At 40.9% G+C, this 27,423-nt stretch overlaps 1 protein-coding gene across 2 annotated transcripts; it reads left to right on the top strand.

Moving 5' to 3' along the window:
* Nucleotides 1–1,722: 1,722 nt before the first annotated feature.
* LOC132858582 (bridge-like lipid transfer protein family member 2) lies at nt 1,723–26,131 on the top strand. Of its 2 annotated transcripts, none has more exons than XM_060888965.1 (40): nt 1,723–1,869; nt 2,445–2,602; nt 4,329–4,455; nt 4,816–4,865; nt 5,106–5,241; nt 5,318–5,436; nt 5,672–5,732; nt 5,945–6,134; nt 7,371–7,497; nt 7,576–7,700; nt 7,855–7,922; nt 8,034–8,170; nt 8,272–8,390; nt 9,227–9,393; nt 9,876–10,143; nt 10,249–10,454; nt 10,968–12,009; nt 12,148–12,339; nt 12,431–12,633; nt 12,728–12,846; nt 13,122–13,345; nt 13,431–13,621; nt 14,150–14,249; nt 14,556–14,755; nt 15,252–15,549; nt 15,638–15,795; nt 15,895–16,101; nt 16,294–16,393; nt 17,092–17,274; nt 17,369–17,490; nt 17,571–17,726; nt 18,145–18,266; nt 19,705–19,885; nt 21,635–21,721; nt 22,764–22,874; nt 22,964–23,099; nt 23,391–23,512; nt 23,617–23,718; nt 23,820–23,954; nt 24,690–26,131. In XM_060888965.1, the coding sequence occupies exons 2-40, from the start codon at nt 2,535–2,537 to the stop codon at nt 24,870–24,872; spliced, it is 6,642 nt and encodes a 2,213-aa protein (XP_060744948.1). In that variant the 5' UTR covers nt 1,723–1,869; nt 2,445–2,534; the 3' UTR covers nt 24,873–26,131. The 2 variants fall into 2 exon arrangements, with proteins under 2 accessions (XP_060744948.1, XP_060744949.1); XM_060888966.1 differs by having other exon boundaries at nt 1,747–1,947.
* The last annotated feature ends 1,292 nt before the right edge of the window (nt 26,132–27,423 follow it).

The raw sequence follows: 27,423 nt of genomic DNA, 5'->3' as shown, positions 1-27,423 counted from the left end.
CAGGCAACTAATGGAAAGAAATGTGTCTTTATCATAGATGAAGGGAAGAACAATACGATTGCAGATAAACAAACAAGCAAAAATGACACACAAGCATAATCATGTAAAGGACAAAGGCATATATTAGTTCTGTGTAACAAAACAAAACCAACGTTACTCACCTATCGAGAAGGAAAAAAGCGCCTCGGCGTCTTAAGTAAAGTTGAATTTCCCGAGTCAATAACTCCTGAGATAAACACTGTTACTACACAAAACACAGTTGTAGCTGCGTCTCTACATTACTACGATAGAAAAGAGGTGTTATTTGTGTAGTAACAGCGTTTAGCTCAGGAGTTATTGACTCGGGAAACTCCAATCTGTGAATATGTGGCCAACTTCCTGCTCCTTCAGTTCTCTCTAGCGCTGGAAAGCTGATCCTATATTAACACGTCCTACTTCTTGCCTTATCGTAAGTCTTTCTTCGCTTTCTTTCTTTGTTTTTATCTAAAACCGCTTCCTGCTAATGTCACACATGCGCACTGAACACTCTCTCAGCCGCATATTGACAAGCCCCGCCCCTTTCTGCACATTGGCTACACGTTTGTTTTGATTTTTGTTTTGATTTTTGTTTATTATTCGGCCCGACTCAGTTTTCTGAAGCGTTTCTCAAAAATCGGAGACCCTGCCTTTAAGTAATCATAGGAACTGGTTCATTTAAATGGTTTATGTTATGCATGTTATTGATGTACCATTCATTAAGTAATTAAAAAGAATTGTAATTGTTGAAAAATGTCTGTGGTATAAGAGCAATAAAATACTTTGGGACTTTTTTGTTACTGGTAAATAGTCAAGGCGTAAAGTAATTCCACTAAATGCTGAGCCTCATCGCATTATTTTTCAAGAAAAGCATGCGTACACATTATACATTATACAAGTATTATACAAAAACTGGCAATTTTTGTTGCTTGCAATAGGAGCAGTTATGCAACTGACACTAAATTACATTATAGCTTAAATGTTTCTACACCAAGATATACGAACACTACATGGCAAAAAGTTTAAGCACACATTTTTAACATCCTTCCATTTCATATTTATTCTTCCTTTGCTGTTATTATACACTTTCTCATATGGAATGTATTTAGAATATAACAGAAGCCTTTATTTTCTTCACATATCCTAACTTTAGAGATTGGGGTCAGAGCGCTGGTCAGCGCTTTGGGGTGATGGGGGTCGAACCCTGAGTTTTCAGTCAACAACCCAGTGCCATAACCACTAGATGCCCTACTAGATGCCATACCAGATGCCCTACTAGATGCCATACTAGATGCCCCAACTAGATGCCATACTAGTTGCCATACTAGATGCCCTACTAGATGCCATACTAGTTGCCATACCAGATGATATACTAGATGCCATACCAGATGCCATACTAGATGCCCTACTAGAAGCCCTACTAGATGCCATAGTAGATGGAACAAGGCTCTGGGGATTTGTGATCATTCAGCTACTTGAGCATTAGTGAGATTCTGATCCTGATACTGATGTTGGGTGAGGAGGCCTGGTGCAATTCATTCAAAAGGTGGTCATTGGGGCTGAACTCAGGTTCTCTGTGCAGGACATTTCTTCTTAAACCATGTCTTCATGGTGCACAAAGAAAGGCTCTCACACATGTGTGGAGTTCAGTTGTACACAAACAATTGCATACGTTTCAAGTGTTTTACGAATTAGGATATCATGTTATTTTCCTCTGTAGGACTCACAGGACTGCTGTTTTGGAGTTAAAACTAAACTCCTGACCCTAACTGTCTCTGCCTTCACGCGTCAGGACTGAGGAACTGAGAGGAACTGAGAGTATTAACGCTTTCAGACACGACTGTTAGCGATAATGTAAGTGTTACTCAGGCAAACAAATCTCACAAGCACAAGCGTTTTTATGTACCGTATAGCTTCGATTTACACGCACAGGTAAACAAATTTCAATTCGAATCAGATTTAAATCTCAAGCTAACAAGCACAAAGCTGTCAAAACTCTGGTTACCCAAACAGATAGCTTAGCTTAGCGTAGCTTAGCTTAACTTAGCTTAGCTTGTAAAATGATCTTCCTAGGTTGATTGTCTGCATGTTATTTTACAAATTATCCGTCAATACACGTCAGCAAACTTAGAGTATAGATAACGGGTTTAGTTTTATCCAACTAAAAGTAAGATTTTCGTTCTTCTTTACAAAGCTAGCGCTTTGTTATTCTGACTCTTGTGGCTACCTGTAGCTCTGCAGCTACACTGTACACTTCAGGTAGCATATGGAGGTCAGTAATAAGGTAATATCGTATCTTAAATAGCTAACAGTGACTATTAATAGTGTTAATAATCGAATTAGGAAGGTTAGTGATATCCTGGGCGTTTCTGAGATGTAAATTTGATCTCTGTTACAGAATAAACTCAGTGTTGTTTGTTTATTAACAGGTGTTTTAGGTGTCACTGAGCTGCTGTTTATTACTGTATGATGCTCCAGAGAGACAGTGCTGAGTCTGAACCTTGCTTCAGTGCATCATCATGACGACTCTGCTCGTCGCCTTTCTGCTCTTGCTGTCTGTGGGAAGTCTGTGCATCTTGATTTGCAGGTGATCCCTTCGTTTATTCGGTAGTGTAACTGAGCGTACACGTTTTTCACAGATATTATAATGACTGTCTCAGTATCAGTCATGCAGTGGTTTGTACAGATCCTTGTATTCTTTGTAATACTTCTCTGTGTTTTTGATTATTTGCTTTGCAAGCTTATGAATTTTAATGTTCTTCTAAAACTTTTGGTTTTTCCTGTTAGGGGTCACTACAGCGTATCATCTGTTTCCATCTAACTCTATCCTCGGCATCCTCTACTCTCGCACCAATTACCTTCATGTCCTCATTTAACACATCCATATATCTCCTCTTTGTCCTTCCCCTTGACCTCTTACCTGCAGCGCCATCTCCAACATCATTCTACCAATATAACCATCTCCCTGCTCTGTAGATGTCCAAACCATCTCAATCTAGTCTCTCTAAACTTGTCCCTAAAACAGCCAACCTGAGCCGTCCCTCTGATGTGCTCGTTCCTAATCCTGTCCATCCTCGTCACTCCTAAAGAGACCCTCAACATCCTCATGTCTGCTACCGCCATCTCTGCCTCATGTCTTTTCCTCACTGCTACAGTCTCTAACCTACACAGCAGAGCTGCTCTCAATACTGTCTTCTACACTTTTTCTTTGATTCTATCTGACACTCTTCTTTCACTCTTCTTAATCTTATGGATTTTAAAAATGAGTTGTATTCTCTTGTCAATCTGCTTCCTCAAGTTTTCTTCCCCAGTTTTTCCTTCACACTGTCTTGTCATTAGAGATTTAAAGCTACAGCTAGATGTGCAATTCTAAACATAAAAAAACACTGACTATTGTAATCTCAACTTGTTCAACTTTCCATGCATTAGTGCACTTTAACTTAAACTGTTTATTTCATTTACATTTGTCACACTTAATGTATTTCCTTATTCGGGCCGATATACAAGTGCTATATAGTCTCTATCAAAAGCACCATATATTCCAACTTTTGCCTTTGTGCTTTTTCTTTCACCGTTTTATTCATTTTCTTTTTCACTTTTAGTTATAAAAGTGCTGTATGTAATAAGCAGAAGCTGAAGCAGAACTCCATAATAATAATAATCATCATCACATTTTACATCTGATTTTTGTTTGCAAATCAAATATCTGGAACATGTAATATGGAATGGAATGGAATAACATTCATCAGGCTCCATCCATCACTGATGAAGGAAAAAATATTTTAAAATATTTTTAGCATTAAAATCTAGCATTTAACCAAACTTTAAGTACATTTTTAAAGAAAATCAAACCTTTAGAGTAAATATAATTTTTTTATTGGCAGATTAGTTTTACATTATCATTTTTTATTTTGTACATTTGGATACATTTTAATATGTATATATTTTCTTTTAGTGATTTTCTTTTTTCCATCACTACTATTATTTGTTGTATTTTATTTTATTTATTTATTTGTAATAAAATGTCCTTTATTATTAACTGTTAATAATAAAACCAACCAAAGCAATATGAATTTTGAATGAATTTTGAAGAGATGAATATTATTTGTAATAATAATGTATATTTTCTTGACTGAGCTGATGTCATGTGTGAACCTTTTCAGCACCTTATGAAGTTTTTCAACTTTCTAACCTGTTTTGTTCGCAGGCTCACTCGTGAGGTGTTTGGATATGTTCTTGGATCGTTAAAGCATTTGTGTACAACAGAATAACACATGCTCTTAATGTTTGCTTTTCTTTTTGCTTGCTTTCAGATGGCTCTTATGCAGGCTCGCGGTGCGATTCTTTCGCAGTGCCCTAAAAGCCGAGCTGAAAATTAAATCTTTGGGCCTCTTTTCTCTCAGAGGCATCAGTGTACAGTTCTTGTCTCATCATACACTGGTGCGTGAGCTTTCTGACAGTTCATGAATTTCACACAATGCATTTTGTCTCACAGTGTCACGGTCAGTTCAGAACAGAAACTGCTTTCCTTTATTTCTGGTTGATGACTCGTTAAGTGTTGAGTGACGATGGTTTAGCACTCATTAAAAAAAAAAGGCTATTATTTGGTATCTAGACTTTATAAGCTCTTGTGACATTTCCAGTTGATCTGCTAACTAACAGTAGTTAGAAATAGCCGTAGTTTACTTTCTTATTGTTCTCATAGCAACCGTAAAAATGACTTTGGCTCTTATGGGTAAAACTATTAGCAGTAACGCGGTTCAGATCTTGTTTGTCAACTTATGTCTGTTTGTCTTGTAGGAAATAGACAGAATTTGGATTTCAAGTAAATTATTCAACCAGGACCTGCCGTAAGTATTAAAATCAAGCAGCATGCATGAACTAGATGTGTGAATTGATGTATATATTAAATGACTAACAGCACAGAAATACCCCAGCACTGTCGAATCCTTGAATTTTATTGGTCACAGGTTCATATTAAAGCTCTCATTATAATAGCCTGTTGTGTCTCTTCTTGATAAACAGTAACTGTCACTGAAAAATCCACACCCACAACCACTTATTCTCACATACGTCTGCTTGTCCTCCAGGAGATACTTAGCACTGTGTGTGGGTGAGACTCGGGTACGGATTGACCTAAAGGAGCCTCTCAGGCCACAGCCGAATCATGACGGGAATCCGAGCAAGTCACTGCTTAGTCCTTCAACACTGCACTTTCTTTCCCAGGTGTGCTTCTGAACACACACACAAACCTCTGTGCGATCTGTTGGCATTACATCTTACTCTTCTTTCTGCTCGGCAGCTGCTGTCACTCCACATTAGCTCCTTGAATGTGATGGTGCTGAACCTTCTGCTACCAGAATCCCTCTGGCACATGACGAACACAGCGATCACGCTACTGCTCGATCACCAATGCAAGAGGTACAAAATATGTCTTTATCCATCTTATTTAAGGGAATAAATAAACATTTTTATGTACCTCACATCTAATCCCACTATCAGTTATCATCCTGAAGAGGGAAGTATTTTTTCTCGAGTCTGGTTCTTCTCTATATTTCTTACTCATTTCCACCAGAAAAAAGCTAAAGTATTCCTTTCACTTCAAATCCGATGTTTTTGGGGAGGAATGACACGAGAGGTCCTTATGTCTTTACAGGTTAGCGTGGGACTTTACTGTGGGACAGCTCAGCAGTAAAGTGTTAAAAAGCAGCAGGCTGGTATGTACTTTTATATTTGTTATTAATATATTACAGCTGGTTCCTGGCCACACATAAACCCTAGGTCTGATTTTAAGTTCATTTCAAATGTTGTTTTAATTGTAGTATTATTTTGTATACAGCAAACCTGACCCATTGTGTCTAGGTATTTTCTTGTATAAATGGCCCTGCTAACAGTGACGCCACGTGTTGGGTCCGTCCCCTTTGTACAGAACACGTGTCTGGCGGAGGTGTCTCTGGGCCTGGCTGTGAGTGGCGACGTGAGCCTGCCTGACTTGTGCCCGGGCCAGCTGGCACTCAGCGTGAGGACCCTCACGGCAGAGCTGCACGAGGGACTATTCCACTCTCAGCTGCTGCTACCGAAAGCAACCTGCACTCCAGAGACTGACACGTCTTCATTAGGTGAGGATAGACCAGAGGCACGGATTTATTCTAGGGCTGTTCAGCTTCGCTTGATTATACATGGACATGGATGATATTACAATCTTTCACCAAACATAAATCTTACAAAAAATATTTAACAAAACGCTACTATGATTATTGATATTGTCATTTTATTTGTGCTGATGATCAGTGTCATGTCATTTAAAGGTGGGGTCTCCGTTGTTTGAGAAATGCTTCAGAAAACTGCGTTGGGCCACCAAACAAAACAAAAACAAAACTAACGTGTAGCCAATGAGCAGAAAGGGGCGTGTCTTGTCGATATGCGGCAGAGAGAGTGTTCAGTGCGCATGCGTGACATTAGCAGAAAGCGGTTTTAACATTGACATGGAGGATAAAAACAAAGAAAGAAAGCGAAGAAAGGCTTACGATAAGGCAAGAAGTAGGACTAACAGAATACGACTTTCTATCAATTAAAGTCAGAATATTAAATCAATCAATACACTTACTTGCGTTACTGCAAGTCTTTGTGCCTGAAACATGTGCACACGCTCCAAGTCTCCTGTTTCCATGTTAACGGCAGCAACGTTACGACCTCTGCCTCTAACATTAGCTCTGCCTCGGGTTCTAGGTGTTGACCGTCTCCTTCCGCGTGAAACGGAGCTAAACCTTTCATGGTACAACACACAGTACTACAAAAACACATTTGTATTACCATAGTATTACTCATTGAGTTCATTTTTTGATAAAAAAAAATCCCCTCGGTCAGCTGCCCCAACAGGTTCCGCCATAATAGTTGTCTGGGTTATACTTGGGTTGGTTATACTTGGCTGGTGTATGTGTGGGGCGGAGCTATCAAAACAGGGGTGGGACCCATTTGGGTTAGGGGCGTGTTTGTTTTGGTGATTTGAAATGTCAACATTGGCTTTCAAACAACGGAGACCCCACCTTTAAGTGACAGTTAATGTTGTTTACAAGTTCTTTGCAAGTCTCTGATTTGTAAAGGGAATGGAGGCAGGCCCAAAATATTTATTTATTTATTATTATTTTTGTAAGCATCTTTTCTGTACAGAATTACTTTTTCACGCTGCTGTATAACAATATACCACATAGTCTGTGTTTGTTTATTTGCTTTTAGACTCCGTATACTGATTGTAATGTTAATATATTTTAATGCCACATATGGCTGCACTGGCTTGCAAGTTTCATGAGCCAAAAAAAAGCTGTTTTATTTCTACCTTTATTTGGATCTGCTAGAACATGCAGAAGAAGATCGATATATCCAGATGGAAGCAGTAGAGAAGATTCACCAGATGATTCCCCAAAAGGTCAACGTGGAGTTTGAGAACACTAACATTACCCTCTCTATGCACAGCCAGAAGCGGTGGGTGAACAGATTTACTTTGCGTTACCTGTGTGGTTTGATTCCTTTGATTTCTGACGTGATTTGTTCGGTTTTAAGGCACCTGAACTGGACACTGAAGTCTTTAAAGCTTGACTATGACTGTGATGAGGAGCAGCTTCCCCTGAAAGGGTTCGTTCCTGAACTCAAATTTCCCCACAGTCGCTTAGAACTCCTGTTGGAGGGTAAGCTGTGATCACACACTCTCACACACACACACACTCTCACACACACACACACACTCACTCACACCCTCACACACACACACACACACACACACACAGAGCTAATATGTTCAGGTGTTAACCTTTTTATGCTGCTCTCTTTTTCTCAACACAGATGGCCTTCTCCTCTCACAAAGCCGGCAACGGATTATATGTCTCACCTCACTAAAGACTGTACTACAGGTGAGCTGCTCTGGAGTCAGGCACATGATTATGTTGGCATCAAATCATTCAATTCATCAAATATTTAGTCTTGTTTTAAAAAGGTTTCAAATAGTTTGTCCTGCTTCGAAGGTGACGTCAGCAGATATCTGTGGCTCAGTGACCGTCAGCACGTGCATCATCCACTACCGTCAGCAGGAGTTCTCTCACTGGCTGGACTTGTTCTCATGGGAACAGCTCATTCATAGGAAGGCCACTCACAGGAAAAAGTAGGAAGACTGCATTATAACACCAACACCATACCTTAGTAAATGCATCATGTCATTGTTAAAGTTCATTCTCGGAGTTATACTCTGTATTTGTCCTGCAGGCGCTTCCCTCTTCTGGATGTCCCTTTGAGATTCAGCTCTACTCTGTCAAATGTTAACGTGTCTGTTCAGTTGGGAGACACTCCACCCTTTGCTCTGGGTTTCATTTCTGTCAGTACAGGTAGGGACAGCAGATAAAGATCCTCTGCATGTAACCCTTCGGCTTTACAATGCTGATTATCGTAATTTCCGGACATTGAGCGCATCTGAATATAAGCCGCACCCACTGAATCCTAAAAAAATTATTATTTTGAACATAAATCAGCCGCACATGTCTATAAGCCGCACGTCAAATTTTTTATTTTTTGTTACAAGCAATAAAAAATTAGCAGTAAACAGTCAAGAAAGAAGACTTTCAAGACTTTCAGCCTGCCAAGAAAGTCATTGGTCACTATCTTGCTCCTCCTGTGCACTGAAACCACTGAAGTCATCTCCTTCGGTGTCGGAGTTAACCCGTTCGGCAATTTCATTGGTCTAATGAAAGCTTCATGCTGCCAAAAAACTGAGCACGTCACAGAATGTGTTTTTCGTTTTTTGTTTTTTTTTTGGAAAAAAAAAATAAAAATTTGAAAGCGGGAAAATTCCATATATTAGCCGCGTCATTGTTTAAGCCGCAAGGTTCAAAGCGTGGGAAAAGTCCCACAAGCCGCCCATTGCAGCTTATAGTCCGGAAAATACGGCAATCAAAACGTTAATCAGATCGACCTTGTGTAGCTCGAAACAACCCAAAACAATTATAATACACACTTTCTGTAGTTAAAATAAAGCGTCTAAATTAAACGTGTCTAGAAAGACGACCGCACAATATATCAATCGTAGCATCTTTTAAGACGGGCGATATCTCCGTATTAAAGCACTTGAATCGTTTGTACTTTTTTTTGTAAAATTGTACATGGTAAAAAAAAAAAAAATTCTCAATGTCCTTTTATCTTTCTGATATTATATGGTTCCACACAGAACTGCAGCACTCTGTAGATTCCGCCAAACAAGACGAAAGCCTGACGACGTCCCTGGACCATTTCTGGTGGAGGGTGGGGCAAGGATCTCACATCCAACAAGCTCCACATCCACCAGGCAAACACGTGTGGGGAGAGGCATTTATTGTGGACTCCTTCAAACTGCGGGTAAAAGTCCAAGTATTGTAAAGTCTGTTGCGTTATAATCTACCTAAAGAATAAAGTTCTTTATTGCCATATTTTTGTATTATAAACGTATATTTTTAGTGACCGGTTTTATAAGCAGAAATCTTCATTGTTCCTTCAGAAGTGTGAGGGAATTAACTTAATCTCCAGAAAGCAACTCTGTGTATTTTCCTAGTGTCTTTTCCTAGTGATATGTTTTGTGGTTGTTTGTGTAATTTGAGTGTGTGAATGTATGTAGGGTTTATATAAATGTCTCTAGCACATGAATTGATTAGATATTTGAATTGATCCAAACAATGTGACGGTCAAATGTCTGTAATAGTTTTCCACTTCCTTTCTGTTTGTCATACATTATTTGCACAGTAGGAAATTCTGGTTGAATGTGAAAGCGTTTAAATGTAGATTTGTGTAGATTTGTTAGCACCGTGTAAACCGCTTTGCGTATCGTCTGTCTGAATCGGCAGGGCGGCTACAGTAATTCCCACAGTGTGGACTCCGATTCCTCAGCCAGTGTATGTGTGGAGTCCAGTTTGCAGGGCCTGCAGATGGAGCTGTCTGAGATCTGTGCTTTGTGCCTGTCTCGCCTGTTCTCCATCCTTAAACTGGTCCAAATTCAAACGTCACTCACTCCAGCAGCTTCCTCTACAAAAGAATCACTTGGTTTGCCTCTAGCTTTGAAACTTCAGCTTAACCTGCAGGATGTCAACATGTTCACACTTTCTAATGTAGCAGGTGAGTACAGGTGGAAAGCTTCATGTTTTACAATCGCATGTTTTCTCCTTCCTTTATCCGTCCTCTGTAATATCCAGCTTTATAATTACAACTCCGATCGTGCAGGAGCCGTAGTGTTCCGGGTGGATGAAGTAGTATCCAGTAGCTCTGCGGAGAGCGCACAAGCATCAGTTCGAGGTGTGGCTCTGTCTATACTGAAGTCACTCAGCGAGAGCACTGAGCCGTGCTGCCCTGCAGACCAGGCCTGTAGTCCTGTTGTCAGTCTGAGCAGCCTCACTGTGTCCTACCAGAACAGCAGCCACACCCTGGAGGTACCTCAGAGTCACAGTCTTACACACATCCACACCACGGTCCTCTTTATCCTGTAAAAGATTTTATTTAGTTGCATAGTACATAGTTGCATAGCCCAAGCCCTCTTTGACTAATTCCATATGTGTCTTCACTCGTAGTAGTTCCAAGAAGAATCTAGAGCTTGCGATTTCCTCAGTTTATGTAGTTTAACTTAAAAAAAAACAAATAAATAACCACAAAAAAAACTGCATGTTGCATCGCAAATTTTGGGAAATAATTTGATGCGACACATTTTGCAAAACTAATTTTGGATGCAGCAATACTTGATTGATTGCTAGAGTAACATGGCTCATAACAGGCTACTATTTCAAACAATTTTTATATTTAAGTAAACATGGCAGGACGCTACGCCTACTAAACATTACATATTAGCAATCATGTAAAGCACCTGATCTACAAATGTAATTCCTGAAGCCTTTTTTTCCCCCCTTCCCATTTTAATAATGCGTGCTTCCTATTTATTTTGTGCATAGATGCAGACTGACAACGCCTTGGCTCTTCACTGGACGCCGTCTGATCACATGTTTCTGTATCAGCACGCCTGTGAAAGTCACAGCTGCTGGAGCACACTGCGTACGGTGCTAGGCATAAAGCAGGAAGAAGATACCTTGCCCTCTCCACCCTCTTCTGCTTTAAAATCTCTCAGCATGCGTTTTGTTCTGGCTCACACCCAGCTCACCGCGTACGTCGCAGAGAACAACTTCCTTATTGTGCGTGCTGAGGCTCTGTCTGTTTCCAAGCAGCCGGGAGCCACTCACATCAGATCTCCTCAGGTGGTGTTCAACTTCGACGGCAACGACATTTTTACATTTTCCGAGCCGGAGGTGAACATGTTTGATCGTTCAGACGAGCTACAGAAGTACCGCGAACGCTTCCCGTTCCTGTCGACGCCTCACAACCGCGCTTGGGTCTTTTCCGTTCCGGCGCTCACTGTGGAATTCCCGTACCAGTACAACTTTTCCAGTACTTTTGACAAGGCGGTGAGTGCCCAGAAGTGGCTGAAGAGCCTCCACAGAACTGGATCCGCTGCGACTGAACGCCTTCCTCCAGATCTCTTCTTCAAAATAGACCAATTCACCTTCATCTTCCTGGATGATGTGTTCGAGATCAAGCTCCGTGACAACTATGAGTTGATGAAGGATGAGAGCAAGGAAAGTGCCAAACGCTTGCAGCTGCTTGACCGCAAAGTGGCAGAGCTGCGTAGGATGCACGGTGAACTGCTACCAGCACGCAAGATCGAGGAGCTGTACGCCTCACTGGAGCGCAAGCACATAGAAATCTACATCCAGCGCTCACGCCGCCTCTATGCCAGCACCCCAATGCGCAAGGCACTGCTCACATGGAGTGTGGCAAATTTGGAACTGGTGGCCTTGGCTGATCACTCACTGCATGGGCACGAACGTATGCGTAAGCTACTCTGTGAGATTGACAACGTCAGTCCCTTTCCTAGAGACGGACTGCCTCTGGTGGTGCAGTGGTGCCGAGCCATGTTCTTTAAGATTAGTGCATTCTTGGGTCAGTACTTTTACTATTTTTACACTAATGTACTTCATGCTGTGTTTGTTATACATATAACATGCTGTGTGAGTGTATATATACTGTTGTTGTTTTTTTTTTTGTTAAATCTTGTCTCTTATTTCACATTTGACGTAGTGAGGATTCGAGATTACCCACGGTACTTGTTCGAGATTAGGGACTGGGAGCTGTCGGGGCGTCTCATAGGGACAGAGCAGGATGGGCAGATGCGTGGACGGCGTAAAGAGGTGGTTAAACTCGGCCAACCTTGGGGAGATGTGACCGTTTACCGGAACGTGCCTCCTCTCAAATTCTACTACGATGTCACCTGTGAGTTTCACCGCATTGAGTTTCACATTGTACTTAACATACTTCAAAAAGTTTAGAATAATATTTTCTATCCAATTCTTCTTTTCTTTAGCAAGCATATCACTTTATACGATTGTGTGGGGGCCGTGCTGGGACCCAGCATGGACTCTGATTGGTCAGGCAGTGGATTTACTGACCAAGCCCACTGCTGACCGCTCTCCTCTTCTGGCCTGGTGGGATAAAAGCAGGCTGCTGCTGCATGGACGCTGGCACATGGACATTGATCAGGCCAACTTGCATCAGCTTGCTACTGAGGTACTTCCTGTACCAAGGTTTTGGGTATTGCATTTCCATTAAAAACACTAACTTGTTTATTGGGTCATTTCACCGAACCCATATACTTTTGCAGGACCCTTACAACACTACAGAAAACATGCACTGGGAGTGGAACAAGCTCAACTTTGACTGGAACCCTGGGCAGTTTTTCTTTAAGGGTGACTTGGATGTCAACGTTAGGACGGCCTCAAAGTACGCAACCTTTTTTTAAATGAACAAAAATTTCAAATCTTAAAGCCAGGCATCTAAAAAAATCTTAATATTTAGATTATCAGTTAGATCCATTTAGATCCGTTTCTTAACGTTGTTTATTGTATTTGTGGCATATGTTTGATATTCTTTAGACCACCACTATAGACTAGAAGCTGTGAAAATACCTGAAATTTGTCATAGCAATTTCTGTCAAAATCCCATATCCATCACATGTCACATCACATCACAATATCATGTCTTTTTTGTTTTTTCAGATATGATGATATTTGTTTTCTGCACCTTCCTAATCTGTGCATGACCTGGGACCTGCAGTGGCTTTGTCATGGCAACCCACATGACCACCACTCAGTTATGTTGTGCAGTGCAGACAGCATGGCTGACGTCACCTCGGGACAGCCACACGATTCCTACAGGGCTTTCCGATCAGAAAATCTCAACCTTTCCATCACTATGGACCTTAACCAGAACAGCGACACAGGTGTGTGGGTTTTATTTATTTTTTTCCCTTTTACTTTTCTGTGACACACTGTGTAACATTTATAAGTATGTCTGTTTGCTTTCAGAACCCTGTCAGCCTCGAATACTCCTGTATAGCAGCACTCTGCGTTGGATGCAGAACTTCTGGGCCACATGGACCAGTGTGTCTCGACCCATCTGCAGAGGAAAACTCTTCCAGAGCCTCAGGCACTCGCGCAAGAAGCTCGGCCAGCACTACAAACAGCTGTCCTACACAGCAGCATTCCCTCAGCTGCAGGTCCCATCCCGGTCACCCTGTTTACTTGCTCAGCCTTACTCATAACGTGCACAAAAAGCACTTTGAAGATGTATTTTATGTTCAGACAGACGGGTATTGACAATATACTGGGAAATTGGCATCTTACAAACCAATTGGGGGAAAAAAGAGCAGATTCACAACTAAATAAGTATCGGCAGTAAATAGTTCTATATAGACTGGCATCCTTTCCAGGGTGTCCACTGCCATGTACTCTGAGTCTCCTGGGATAGGCTCCAAGTTCCCTGCCTCCCAGTACAGATGGGTGGATGGATGGATGGATTGATTTGTATTATATATATATATATATATATACATATATATATATATATATATATATATATATATATATATATATATATATATATATATATATAGATATAGATATATATAGATATAGATATCTACTGTAATTATGTGATGTATTTTGGCAGAAAGCAGAGGACTTTAAGACTTTGTCAGTGATTTACTCTTGAGGATAATCCTTCATGATATTTCTACTCTTTGCAGGTTCATTATTGGGCATCATTTGCTCAGCAGCGGGGAATTCAGCTGGAGTGTAGTAAGGGTCATATCTTCACCAGAGGAGCACAGAGGCTTATACCACAGGGTGAGAGCAAACACATCACATCTCCATTTTACATTATATTTCAAACTTCCTCATGCTAGTACAATAGGACTGGCATAAGAAAACCACACAAGTCAGAGAAGACCGACGCATGTCGTCCTTGTACCTTGAAGGATAAGTGTGTTTTAACTTTGTAGGCAAACGTTGTTTTAAATCTGAAGCAAAGCAGATACAGGAAGTCAGTGGAGAACTTGGGGAGATTGAAAACAATATTTTGGATCAGTTGCAAGGGTCAGATCGGATAAAGAGGAACAGTGTGTGTAAGCATGTGTGTTTGTGTGGTGGCAGCGGGCACGGTGATGAGGAGGCTAATCTCAGAGTGGAACGTGACTCAGATGGTTAGCGAGCTGTCCTTGGTCACCGTGCACCTGATGTCCTCCAGCTCAGACGAGACAGCCGACCACCAGATCAACGCACAGGTGAAGAAGACCCATTTACTCAGCCTGTCTTCACTCAGCTATCAGAGACAAAGCAACCGCATGGAGGAGGTCAGACCACACATTCACAACTCAGTTAATATCGTTTAAATAAAACTGTAATTATTAAATTCATCTATACTGTACGGCTTCTTGAGTAGCTCATTCTTACGTAAACAAATGTACATGTTTCATTGGGATAAAGAAATCGTGGTGTGATATATTGGGGCGACAGGTCACAGTCTGATCCTGAGCAGGTTCTTCTTACTTCCTAAAGAAATGCCAGTAGCTGGATTAGCTACAATATATTGTGTGTTATGACATGTAGGAGCACAATGGACCAGCATCCTGAGTGTTTTACTGCTTTGCTTTTTTTATGTTACTGAGCTAGGGTTCAGATACATCACAATGCAACAGCTTCGACGTTTCGCAGCATTCTGACTAAGGAAGATCTTTAGTCTTGACAGTCAATCAAACTCCAATCAATCAAACTACAAACTTGATGCTTTGTTGAACATTTATTTGTTGTTAAGTTGACATTGACTTATTAGTTAATATTTTCCAACAGGATGTCGGTTCAAAGGATGAGTGCAATGCGTCCTACACTCACAAGCTGTGTCTAGTGGATCTTCGTGCCTCGTGGAACGCCACCAACAGGAACATCGCCTTCGGTCTGTATGATGGTTACAAGAAAGCAGCCGTACTGAAGAGGAACCTGTCTACAGAGGCACTGAAGGGCCTGAGGATCGACACACAACTTCAAGCTAAGAAACTTAAACGCTCCATGTCCACTTACACCCCTAAAACTGCTCTTTCTACCCCTATTGTACCGGCCGTCAGTCGCATAGAGAAGAACCAGAATGAAGGTGAAAATTTTTTTTTGGCTTGATTTTGGGTTAAACTGAATTTATTATGGAAACAATATGACTGAATCTGTGCGATTGGGTTTTTCAGGAACATCTATGCTTCAGAAGCTGATTGAGGAAACCGATAAGTTTGTGGTGTTTTCTGAAGAGGATGCTGGAGTGAGCGAACAGCTGAGCGGAATCGCAGCATGCCAAACAGATGACGTGTACAACCACAACTGGTGCATCGAGCTTGTCAACTGTCAGGTAGAGAACAAAACTTCACTTCACTTCGAAACTGTTTGGATGTTGTTTGGATTCTATCTGAATCATATCGTATTGGTGTTTTGGTTTGCTTATGTCTAGATGATGCTGCGTGGCACCGAGACAGCAGGGTGTGTGCTCGTTTCAGCTGCAAAGGCTCAGCTGCTGCAATGTGAGCATCATCCAGCTTGGTACAGTGATACACTGAAGCAGAAGACCACGTGGGCCTGCTCATTGGACTGTATGCAGTATTTTGCCACCATGGAGCCCAATCCTTCAGAACAGGAGGATGGGCAACTATGGCTAGAGGTGAGTTTGTTTACTTTCCTCAGCTGTATAAAAAGTGACTAGACTTTATGCGAAGTCTTAAGGAGCTGCTAGCCATGACAGCCATCCCGGAATCTCCATGAAAGGAGGTGACGTCTGTTTACTGTTTTTAACCCTTACTACAGATAGCATGCAAATTAAATGGAGGTGTGTCTCATTTTTGTGAATATGTAGGTAAAAAACATCGAGGAGCACAGGCAACGGACCCTGGACTCTGTGCAGGAGCTGATGGAGAGCGGACAGGCTGTGGGCGGCATGGTCAGCACCACCACAGGTACACTGCTGTTCTTGTACTATAGAGTTCTTTGAGTCCACTAGACTACTTAAGCACTATATGGCCAAATGTTGGACACCCAACCATCACGCCCATATGTGGTTCTTCTATAAATTGTTATCACAAATTTTTAAGCACACGATCATGTAGAACATCTTTTCCCTTCACTGGAACTACCGTGCCCAAACTTCCATTAATACTTGGCTTGTCAAGATTGGTGTGCAAGAACATGATGTCCTGCACAGAGCCCTGAACTAAACACCACTAAAAATCCTCTTGTGGCTTAACGAAACCAAAAATCCCCACAGACACGTTCCAAAATCTAGCTGAAAATCTTCCCGGTAGAGAAGAGATGATTATAACAGCAAAGAAATAAAATTTGGGGTACACGAGTAGTATTGACTTACACATGTGTTTAGCACACACATCAGTGGGACCGGTCCGGTGTCCACAAATACAATGTATGTGATTAATTTAAACTGAAATAAGATGAGATGAAAATGAATGAGTGTTAAATAACTGAACAGTATGACATAATTAACTAATGGCATAAACTCATTTTCAGCCTAGGTTTTAGTTATGTTACTTTTGTCATGCCAGCACAGATACACGGAGCTGTGTTTCACATCAGTGTGTTGCATGTTGTTAGTTTGCCGTGTGCACTGAGAAAACACATGGATGTATTCTGTATGCATTAGACTGGAACCAGCCATCACATGTGCAGGAGACTCAGCAAGTCCAGCGTATCATCTCGCGTTGCAGCTGCCGCATGTACTACATCGGTTACAGCCATGATATTGACCCAGAACTAGCTACACAGATCAAACCTCCGGAGATACGTGATCAGCATGAAAAAGAAGATCTGCTCAAGAAGCAGGCTGGTAGGTCCAATGTTCTTAAAATGACACTCACAAAACATTGCTTAAATCTTTGGCTATATTGTGCTAGTATTAAAATCAATGCTTTTCCTGCCAGGTGCAGTAGACACCTTCACCCTTATTCATAATGACCTGGAGGTCTCCACCAACCCAGTGCAGTATGCCATGATTCTGGACATCGTCAACAACCTGCTGCTTCACGTGGAACCTCGACGCAAGGTCAGAGATTTTTGCAAGTAGTCTGACAGGCTGCTGGGTTTAAAGGAGATTAACTTTCTAAAATGCATTTTCACTCACAGGAGCACAGTGAGAAGAAGCAGCGTGTGCGCTTCCAGCTAGAGATCTCCAGCAATCCTGAGGAGCAGCGCAGCAGCATTCTGCACCTGCAGGAAGCCGTTCGCCAGCACGTGGCCCAGATCCGTCGACTCGAGAAGCAGATCTACTCCAACATAAGGGTCAGTGTCTAAAATCCGCCTGCGCTTTAGATGCTCGTGTTGATTGTTGGATCTATTCACTAGTTAATCAAATCGGTCCTGGACAATATTCTCATTCATTGATCTGTGGTGGTTCCTAAGGCCAGGTTTTATTCACCAAATTATCTAGACTATATATTTGTAGAACACTCAGTATGTTTGTCATCAGCTTTTTCTGCTATGATAACCATCTAACACAATATTATAGTTTTTAAATTATATAATCATGTGGAAATACACTCGTCTTTTTTTTTTATTTATTTATTTATTTTTTTAAGCTACCCCTTTTTAAAAGCAGTTATACACGTTCATTTAATGCTGTGGAAATACTCCAATCGCTTTTTTAGACATTTTTCTCCATAAGTTTACATGTTTTCACACGTTGCTTGAACTCCTGTAGTCCCAACCTGAGGAGCTAAGAGGAGACGAGCTGTCTGACATCAACATGCGCCTGCAGAATCAGCTCAATCAGGAGAAGACTGACCTGCAAATGAAAAGTGAAGAACTCAACATCCTCATCAGGTGGGTGCGCATTGGGTCTCCCTGAGCATCACGGGTATCACGGGAAAGAAAATAATGACCAGTCTAAAGTCTTCTTCCCTTTTCCCCCCTAATGTTGTTATAGTGAAGTGTGTTTTGTATCATTGTCCTTCTTCGTGATGAAGTTCGACCAAATTAGATTAACTGTATTCCACACAGAGAAGGTTTCTGTAGAATTCTTCCTTCTGCTTCTGCTGCTACCATCATGAATAAAGATTAGTGAGTCAGTTCCAGAAACAAGCCCAAGCTATGACAGTAACTCTACTCTGCTGGACCAGTGAGAGTATTTTGTATGTTTTGGATCAGGAGAAGGTCCTTCTTCTTTCTTTCTCCACACTTTAGCTTTATCATCACTCCGGTAGAGGTTTAGTTTGGTTCCAGAGTTTTTGTGGTTCATTTTCTGTATTTCTTTATGACTTCCGGTTTGTCCTTCAGACTCTAACTGCTGAAGAATGAGTAGTATCTTGTGTCTTGACCTCTGTATTTCTGTTGTTTGTTGAAGAGAATTTAAATGCGTCTTCATTGAATACCACATACACATACCTGCAAACTAGTCGCTTTTAGGCGAAATTCGCCGTTTTTAATCAAAATATGTCATTTGTGTGAATCGTGTAGATCCGAAGAGTTTTTAGGTTTTTTTTGGGGGGGGGGGATCATCATCATCATCATCTCCTCTTCACTTAACTTCTTACTGTCTGCACCAACTAGTTTCATGGTGATTTGGTTATTTGAACTTTAGACCTTCTTTCAGCTGCGTCCGAAACCGCTTACTTCCATCCAATAATTAGGTGAAGTAGTGCTTAGGCGGCGGTTTTGGACGCAGCGTAGTAAACCATCTATCAAGCTGATGCCTCGCGTCTCTACTTCTAATGACTTTTTATGGCGGATGGCAAACCAACTTTTGGTGCATTCACCGCCACCAACTGGACCGGAGTGTGAAGCAATAGTAAGCAGATGACGCCTCACGTCTCAATCATCCTCGCGTCTTTTGACCAATTAGCATTCAGAAGCAAGATAAGGCAATCACCTATTTCGTCCCTCACTTCAAGCCGCAGAGGACGAACAAAAAGCAATAAAGAGACACATTGCTAAACAACGAAAACGGGCACTTGAAAGGCTTGTGGTGGCCAAAAAACAAAAGACATAGCAATATTTGTGTTCATCAATTTATTAAGGTTCCAAGGCACTCAAATTGTACAGAGAAAAATTATTTCCAAGAAATTTTGGTAAAAATAGGATTAATAAAAGTGCTTTTTTTCACTTGAAGCAAATGTTGTCTTTTCCCTTTATGTTCTTGTCACCTTTTTCACCTCTTGTGAGTTTGCAGGTATGATACAGGAATCGGCCTTGCTGAGATTGTATTTCTGAGTTGGATGATTATATTTAAAAGTTTACACAAATAAGCTCTTTCTCTTTCCAGATGTTTTAAGGATTTCCAGCTGCAGCGTGCGAATAAGCTGGAACTGCGAAAACCTCCAGAAGATGTGAGCGTGGCGCGTCGTACCGAAATCTACTTTGCTCAAGCACGCTGGTGTCTCACAGAGGAGGACGGCCAGCTGGGCATCGCTGAGCTCGAGCTTCAGAGGTTCATGTACAGTAAGGTGAGCTTAGTATCTAGAGAACATGCTTCCCTTATACTACATGGGTTTGCTTCCTCCAGTTCAGGGTAGAATCACTTTCTTATTCCAGTCGAAACACACTGGATTTTCACTGAGCTCAGCTGCTGTCTGAGTTGTTGCTTTGTTTTGTCACGTATCCCTCAGATACCACAGCTTCTGCTCAGATCTCAGCATGTCTGGCAATTCCAGTAAAACCGAGCTGCTGGTAATCCTAGGTGATTCATCCCCTGGTCAGGATCTTGTGTTAACCGAACACAACTCTCTGATCTCCCTCTTGGCCATTGCTTGGCGTAACCATGGACAATCAGCTGTCCTTTTCCTTGTATGTTGCTAATGTGACACGCTCACATCAGGTTCTTCTCTACATCAGAAGGATTCAGCCAATTTTATTCACACAGGCTGCTCAGGTTCTTGTCTCTTCTGGCTGGTCTACCTAGGAACACAATTGGTTCTCTGTAAATGATCCAAAATGCAGCTTCAGCGACTTGTTTTCAACCTGCCCAAGTTTTTTACACACCACCCCACTGCTGCGCTCCCTCCACTGGCTTCCGGTAACTACAAGCCTAAGATTTAAAGAACTGATGCATGCCTACAAAGCCAAAGACTGCACCTCGCTCTCTCTGATCTACCAGCACTGGGACCATCTCTCAGGGTAACAGGTAGGTATACAGCAAGATTCTTGGAAGACGACTGAAGACCTATTTTTCTTTCCTGAAACACTTGAACTTAAACTCTCTACAAACCAGAGTTTTTAGTTTGATGCTATTCTGAAGTCTGTAATCCAGTGTCGATGTATTCATTGGCTTCGAAGCACTTTTTGGATGTCTCTGTATAAGGATGTCTGCCAAATGCTGAAAATGTAAATGAGTGTTCTTAAAAAGAAAAATGAATTAATGTTTGTTACAAACCGACCAAATACTGTATGTGAAAGCACATTTAAAGGTGCGGTGCACGATGTTTGAAAGCCAATGTTGACATTTGAAATCACCAAAACAAACACGCACCTAACCCAAATCCCTGTACTGATAGCTCCGCCCACACAAACATACATAACCCAGGCAACTATTATGGCGGAACCTGATGGGGCAGCTGACCGAGGGGATATTTTTTTATCAATAAATGAACTCAATGAGTAATACTATGGTAATACAAATGTGTTTTTGTAGTACTGTGTGTTGTACCGTTAAAGGTTTAGCTCCGTTTCACGCGGAAGACGTTCAGTTCTCTCCAGCGCTGGAAAGCTGATCCTATATTAACACGGTTCCTGCTTCTTGCCTTATCGTAAGCCTTTTTTCGCTTTTCGTTTTTATCCGCCAAGTCAATGTTTCAACCGCTTTCTGCTAATGTCACACATGCGCACTGAACACTCTCTCCGCCGCATATTGACAAGACACGCCCCTTTCTGCTCATTGGCTACACGTTTGTTTTGTTAGTCGGCCCGACTCGGTTTTCTGAAGCATTTCTCAAACATCGGACACCCCACCTTTGATGGAAAAATAAACATTTTTATCAAAATGTGAAAAATAACAACATTTGAAAAGTTTACAATGGGAAATAATTTCTCACATTGATTATCAGCTTTATCTACATCATTCTGTGTTGAATTCATCATCATCATCATCATCATCATCATCTCCTCTTCACTTAACTTCTTACTGTCTGCACCAACTAGTTTCATGGTGATTTGGTTATTTGAACTTTAGACCTTAAAGCTGGATGTTTTTCCAACAGCTGAATAAATCTGATGACACAGCAGAACATCTTTTGGAGCTTGGCTGGTTTACGATGAACAACCTGCTTCCCAATGCTGCTTACAAGGTACACCACAGTATGCATTCATTCAAACACAAATACACCACTTTATTATTTTCAACTGAAGCTTTTGGACATTAAACTGGACTAGTTTGTGAAGGTTGAACAGTGTTTTAAACTCACGGTATCTTAAGTATGTAACCTGGTGAACCAGCATTAATGTATCCAATGATAGAGATTTTAGCGCTTATGTACGTCGCTCTGGATAAAGGCGTCTGCCAAATGTCAGGTTAGACGTTATTAGCTTGTTTTTCCAGAGATCGCTGCAGGCAATTATAAAATATTTAAATAAACTTTACTGTAACTTTGGTTGTTGGCTCAGAAAATTGGTGCTAATAAAATCTTAAACTTTTCTACTCTTCTACTGTCTCTCTTCTGCAGCATGTGAGGGTATGTATGGTACTGAGTGCGTTCGCCAGTCATCTTTCTCATTTCAACTGTAGAAGATAAACCCTATAGCCAAAAATATGTGGACGCCTGACCATCACACCCATATGTGGCTCTTCCACAAAAAGTTCCAGCATGACAAATGCCCCTGTACACAAAGTGATCTGCATGAAGGCATGGTATGAGAAGGTCGTAGAGGAAGATCTCAAGTGTCCTGCACAGAGCCCTGACCTCGACCGCACTGAACACCTTTGGGATGAAATAAAGAGCTGACACGTCAGCTGAAATAAGTGCCCAAATCCCCAAATATAATTGGCTACGCTCCAAAATCTAGTGGAAAACCTTCCCAGAAGAGTGGCGGTTATTATAACAACAAACAGGGGACATATGGTTGTGATGGTCAGGTCTACAAACTTTTGGCCATATAGTATACATTACATTTTGGCATTTGGTCTCTGATCAAAAAACTTTGCAGGAATTGACTTTTTTGTTTTGTTAATATTTGCTTGATTTTAGTCCTAGATTTTGATTTGTAATTTTGTCTTTGTTTTCCTCTACAGTTAACTGTCACTGCTGTACTAGTTTATTTATCACTGTTAGTTACACTGTTGAGTTACACGATACATGCTGTGGATCTTTGCTTTACTGTTTTGTACTCTAGGTGGTGTTGCGTCCTCAGAGCTCCTGCCAGTCAGGACGACAGCTTGCCCTCCGCATCTTCAGCAAAGTTCGTCCTCCTGTGGGCGGGATTTCTGTCAAAGAGCATTTCGAGGTCATTTGGATAGAACTTGGATAGTGCTTGAAAAGTGCAAAATATCCTGTTAACATTGTCACCATGTTGAAACCTCTTTTAATGATTAGGTCAACGTGGTCCCACTTACCATCCAGCTGATGTACCACTTCTTTAAGAGAATGATGGGATTTTTCTTCCCTGGGAGAAACGTGGAGGAGGAGGAAGTCGGAGACGAGGAGGATAAGTTACGGATGGTCACCACAGGTTTGAGCTGTTGCGTTTAAATTGAACAACTCTCTTTTCTTCGTCTTTATTCGTCCCTACTGCGTAGTCCTGACATCCCGATATCCATATGGCTCTGCCTGCTGGTCAATATTGGTTTTAGCTCTCCTGCGCTTTGGGAATATTGGCTTTCTAATCGCTGTGCCCAAAGTCACACTGATAGATCAGGCCTTGCTATTAAAAGCTCAGATCATTGACATAGAGTGGAGATACTCATGATACTGAGTCATCCTGTTGTGTGTATAATAAGAGCATTTCCCTCTCTCAATGCAGGTGTTGTAAAACCAAGACAGATATCTGAGGACTCTATAGGAGGGCTGGGGACCAGCAAAGGAGTCACGCAGGGGATGAATCGCACATCAGGGGTCAGGAGGTCATTCCGTAAACCACCAGAGGTAAAGCTTTTTGTTGTTAACAAACAGTAAATTAAATTGTAATGTGCCATCATCTCTAAGACCAAGCTGAGGGGATAAATCTATTCTGCTTGCTTTCTGTCCAGCATCCTATAGATGACATTGACAAAATGAAAGAGAGAGCTGCGATGAACAACTCCTTCATCTACATAAAAATCCCTCAGGTTCCGCTATGTGTCAGCTACAAGGTGAGTGGTGCACTGAACCTCTGCTAGGTTTGTCTTTTCTCTGCAGCTTTTAATCTTCGATAAACACCTAATATTATTCTGCTCTTATTGTAACTGTGCAGGGTGAAAAGAGCAGTGTTGACTGGAAAGACCTGAACCTGGTACTGCCCTGTTTAGAGTATCACAACAACACCTGGACGTGGCTGGATTTTGCCATGGCTGTGAAAAGAGACAGTCGGAAGGCTCTGGTTGCCCAGGTAAGTCTGGATTTAATAGAATACAACTGCAGCACTGATCAACATGTGAAATGATAGCAAGCTTTACACCAGAAATGGTCAAGAAAATTATTTTTTAAAACACGTACATGCGAAATATCACTAGAACTGTTAATCTGGTTCAGTAATTATTCACAGTAATATTTCTGTTAGGGGGAAAAAAAACACAGTGAGAGTCATTGAGATATTTTCAATAACAGCATGTGATTGTAGGTGAAAAAGTCTAATTTGTGCTCTCTGCATAATGCGCTTCTGCACTTCCTGGCTGAAGTGCTTTATTTATTTATTTATTTATTTATTTATTTGCTAAGCTGCTAACACAATATTCAAACTATGAACATAACACACTTATCAGGCTTTGATAATAATGGTTAAATGACTGGCACACCTGAGCATCTAGATTCGTTAATTAAATGTGGTTTAACTCTGGTGATGTCTTGCAAATATTTTATCTTTATTATATAATATTATACCTTTTACTGTATCTCCTCTGAGTCTAATAATCAATAAGTGCTCTGTTCAATTATACGGAGTGACGATCAGTAGGAAGAGAGCTCTTTACAATCAGTTTATCTGCAGTCGCACTTTTCTGTGTGTGTGTGTGTGTGTGTGTGTGTGTGTGTGTGTGTGTGTGTGTGTGTGTGAATATGCTCACAGATTGATCAACTGTTTTTTCTTTTGTTTTAATGCTTTCTTTTTTTATCATCTCTTGAACAGATGATAAAAGAGAAGCTGCGTCTGAAGCCTGCCTCAGTTTCTGAATTTCGGGGAAAGACAACAGAAGGAAAGGCTGACAGCGGACTACAGCAGCAGATGGAGGACGAGAAAGCCCGGCTGCTGATCGGCCTGAGCACCGGCGACAAGAGCTCCAGCAAAAAGATCTTCAGCCGCCACAAGTGATTCCTCTCCAACAATACAGCAGCATGGAGAGATGAAGCTCACCTGAGTCTGTGCTTTATTTTGTCTAGTGGATCATGACGGAGAGCAGATCAGAGATTTTTTATTTCAAATAACGTTACTGAGTCTCTCCTCTCCAATTTTTAGAGGTCCATGCTGGCTATGGATTTCTCTGAGCAGAAGTCATCGTGTCTCTCATCACTGATAGTGTTAAGGGCAGATTGGTCACCCTGCTGTTCATGAAGAGCACAGTGTCCTGTTAGGGATCAAGGTTAAATTCTCACACACTTGTTTCACGTATCATTGCAGTTCACTGCACTATATATAAGCTTCACTTATCAGGATGAGCATTTCAGCAAGTCTTCAGGTGTTTAAGATGTTAGAGTTGGGTTTATTTCAGGAGAAAAGTATCAAGCACACAGAATTGTTGTGTGTTAATGACACGTCTTCACATCTTCTGCTGGTACAGGAGGCCCTGCAGAGTCTAAGGGAAAGTATTGCACTCTATTTTATGCACCTTGGAATATTCAAAGGGATCAGAAATAGGTTTCACTCCAGAGACGTACTTAATGTCATATTTCACATATGCTAAAATGCATTTATATTCACTTACCTAATGCCTTGACCACTTAAGAAGTTGCACTTACTGAAAACACCCTTAAGGATTTATTCTTTAAAGCTCAGTAAATAACTATAATTCCCAGAAATAGCAGGTTTTTATTATATTATTAGTCTAAGATTTACTGTACTAACATTAGTGCAATACCTTGACACAAAGCAGATTGAATATCCATTGATCTTTTCATAGTTTTATGTTCTTGAAATTCATTGGGAGCTTCATTGTTTGTAATTTTTGATCATTTTAACACTATGGCACTTTTTATTGTTTTTGTGTCCTTTAAATTCCGAGATTATATATTGTGGGTTAATTTCTTTTTTCCAATTCCGATAAGAATTTCAGTTTTTTTTTTTTCAGTTTGTGTTAAATTGTATTTTTTTCAGTGAAATCCGTGTTGGTGTTGTCTTTTGATTATTTTGATTTTCAATGTCAACACGCTTTGTAAATGAATTTTCAGTATTAAAAATCAAAGCTCCGTATAAAACCTGTTGTATTGTTCTGTTAGACCTCAGGGTCAAAGTCACATTTATAAAATTGGTGGTTTGATAGTATTTCATTAATTCATTCATTAAACAGTATAATATTTTGTTGAAAAGCAATTTTAATCATTTTAAATCTTTTGCTATTTTCAGATAATGCCATGATCTGCACCTACGTATTACTGTGGTTACTGAGTGTAATGAATTAAATATAGATTTACTGACAAACATTTTACTAGCGTCTCTGTATCATGAGTTATGAGTTTTTAAGCTGTAGTAGGTCCTCATCAGCTCTCTTCTTAAACTTGCCAGCCTCCTCTCCGTCCTCGCAGCTCTGCCGGAAAAGCTCAGTCATTTATATTTATACCACACAGTTAATAAATCCTCAAATCTAATCCATCTAAAAGACCATTCTTTTTCAATGACAGACTAGTTCCACCTGCAAGACAATGATTTGTTGATTTCCAGTTTATGCAATAATAATAATAATAGTAATAATAATAATAATAATAATAATAATTCATTCATTCATTCATTCATTCATTCATCTTCTACCGCTTATCCGAACTACCTCGGGTCACGGGGAGCCTGTGCCTATCTCAGGCGTCATCGGGCATCAAGGCAGGATACACCCTGGACGGAGTGCCAACCCATCGCAGGGCACACACACACACTCGTTCACACACTAGGGACAATTTTCCAGAGATGCCAATCAACCTACCATGCATGTCTTTGGACCGGGGGAGGAAACCGGAGTACCCGGAGGAAACCCCTGAGGCACGGGGAGAACATGCAAACTCCACACACACAAGGTGGAGGCGGGAATCGAACCCCGACCCTGGAGGTGTGAGGCGAACGTGCTAACCACTAAGCCACCGTGCCCCCATAATAATAATAATAATAATAATAATAATAATAATAATAATAATAATAATAATAAGAATAATAATAAGAAGAATAATAATAATTTTTTATTCTTCTTCTTCTTATTATTATTATTATTATTATTATTATTATGACGGAACTCCCACTGTGTTTTTCTCCCGATACTCTGGTTTTCTCCCACTTGAACGAAACATTCCTGTACGTGAATTAGCTACCCAAAATTGCCTGTGTGTGTGTACACCTTGTGATGGACTAGCGCCCCATTCATGGTGTACAGTATTCTAGCCCAGGCTCTGGGTCCACCGTGACCATGACCGGGTAAAATAATAATAAAACCAATGTTCAGATGGATATATTGGCCTGGATCAAGTCAAGACAAGAAGCTTTTATTGTCATTTCAACCATATATAGCTATTGCAGTACACAGTGAAATGAGACAACGTTTCACAAGGACCATGGTGCAACAAAGACAGACCTGGTGTACACAGTGCAAGAAAAGACAAACAAGACACACAAGACAGTGCAGGACAAAAGACAGTGCAAACAAGAAGACAATACACAAAAGACAATA

The sequence above is a fragment of the Tachysurus vachellii genome, chromosome 15, assembly GCF_030014155.1.
Source record: "Tachysurus vachellii isolate PV-2020 chromosome 15, HZAU_Pvac_v1, whole genome shotgun sequence".
Classification (NCBI taxonomy): domain Eukaryota; kingdom Metazoa; phylum Chordata; class Actinopteri; order Siluriformes; family Bagridae; genus Tachysurus; species Tachysurus vachellii.
This window is presented reverse-complemented; position numbering and strand designations above follow the sequence as displayed.

What these genes read in the sequence shown, in the direction of transcription:
- LOC132858582 (XM_060888965.1), top strand. Translation starts at nt 2,535, where the DNA reads ATGACGACTCTGCTCGTCGCCTTTCTGCTCTTGCTGTCTGTGGGAAGT. An exon ending in CACTGCACTTTCTTTCCCAG is followed by an intron (nt 5,242 to 5,317) that starts GTGTGCTTCTGA and finishes TCTGCTCGGCAG; the next exon opens with CTGCTGTCACTCCACATTAG. An exon ending in TAAGATTAGTGCATTCTTGG is followed by an intron (nt 12,010 to 12,147) that starts GTCAGTACTTTT and finishes CATTTGACGTAG; the next exon opens with TGAGGATTCGAGATTACCCA.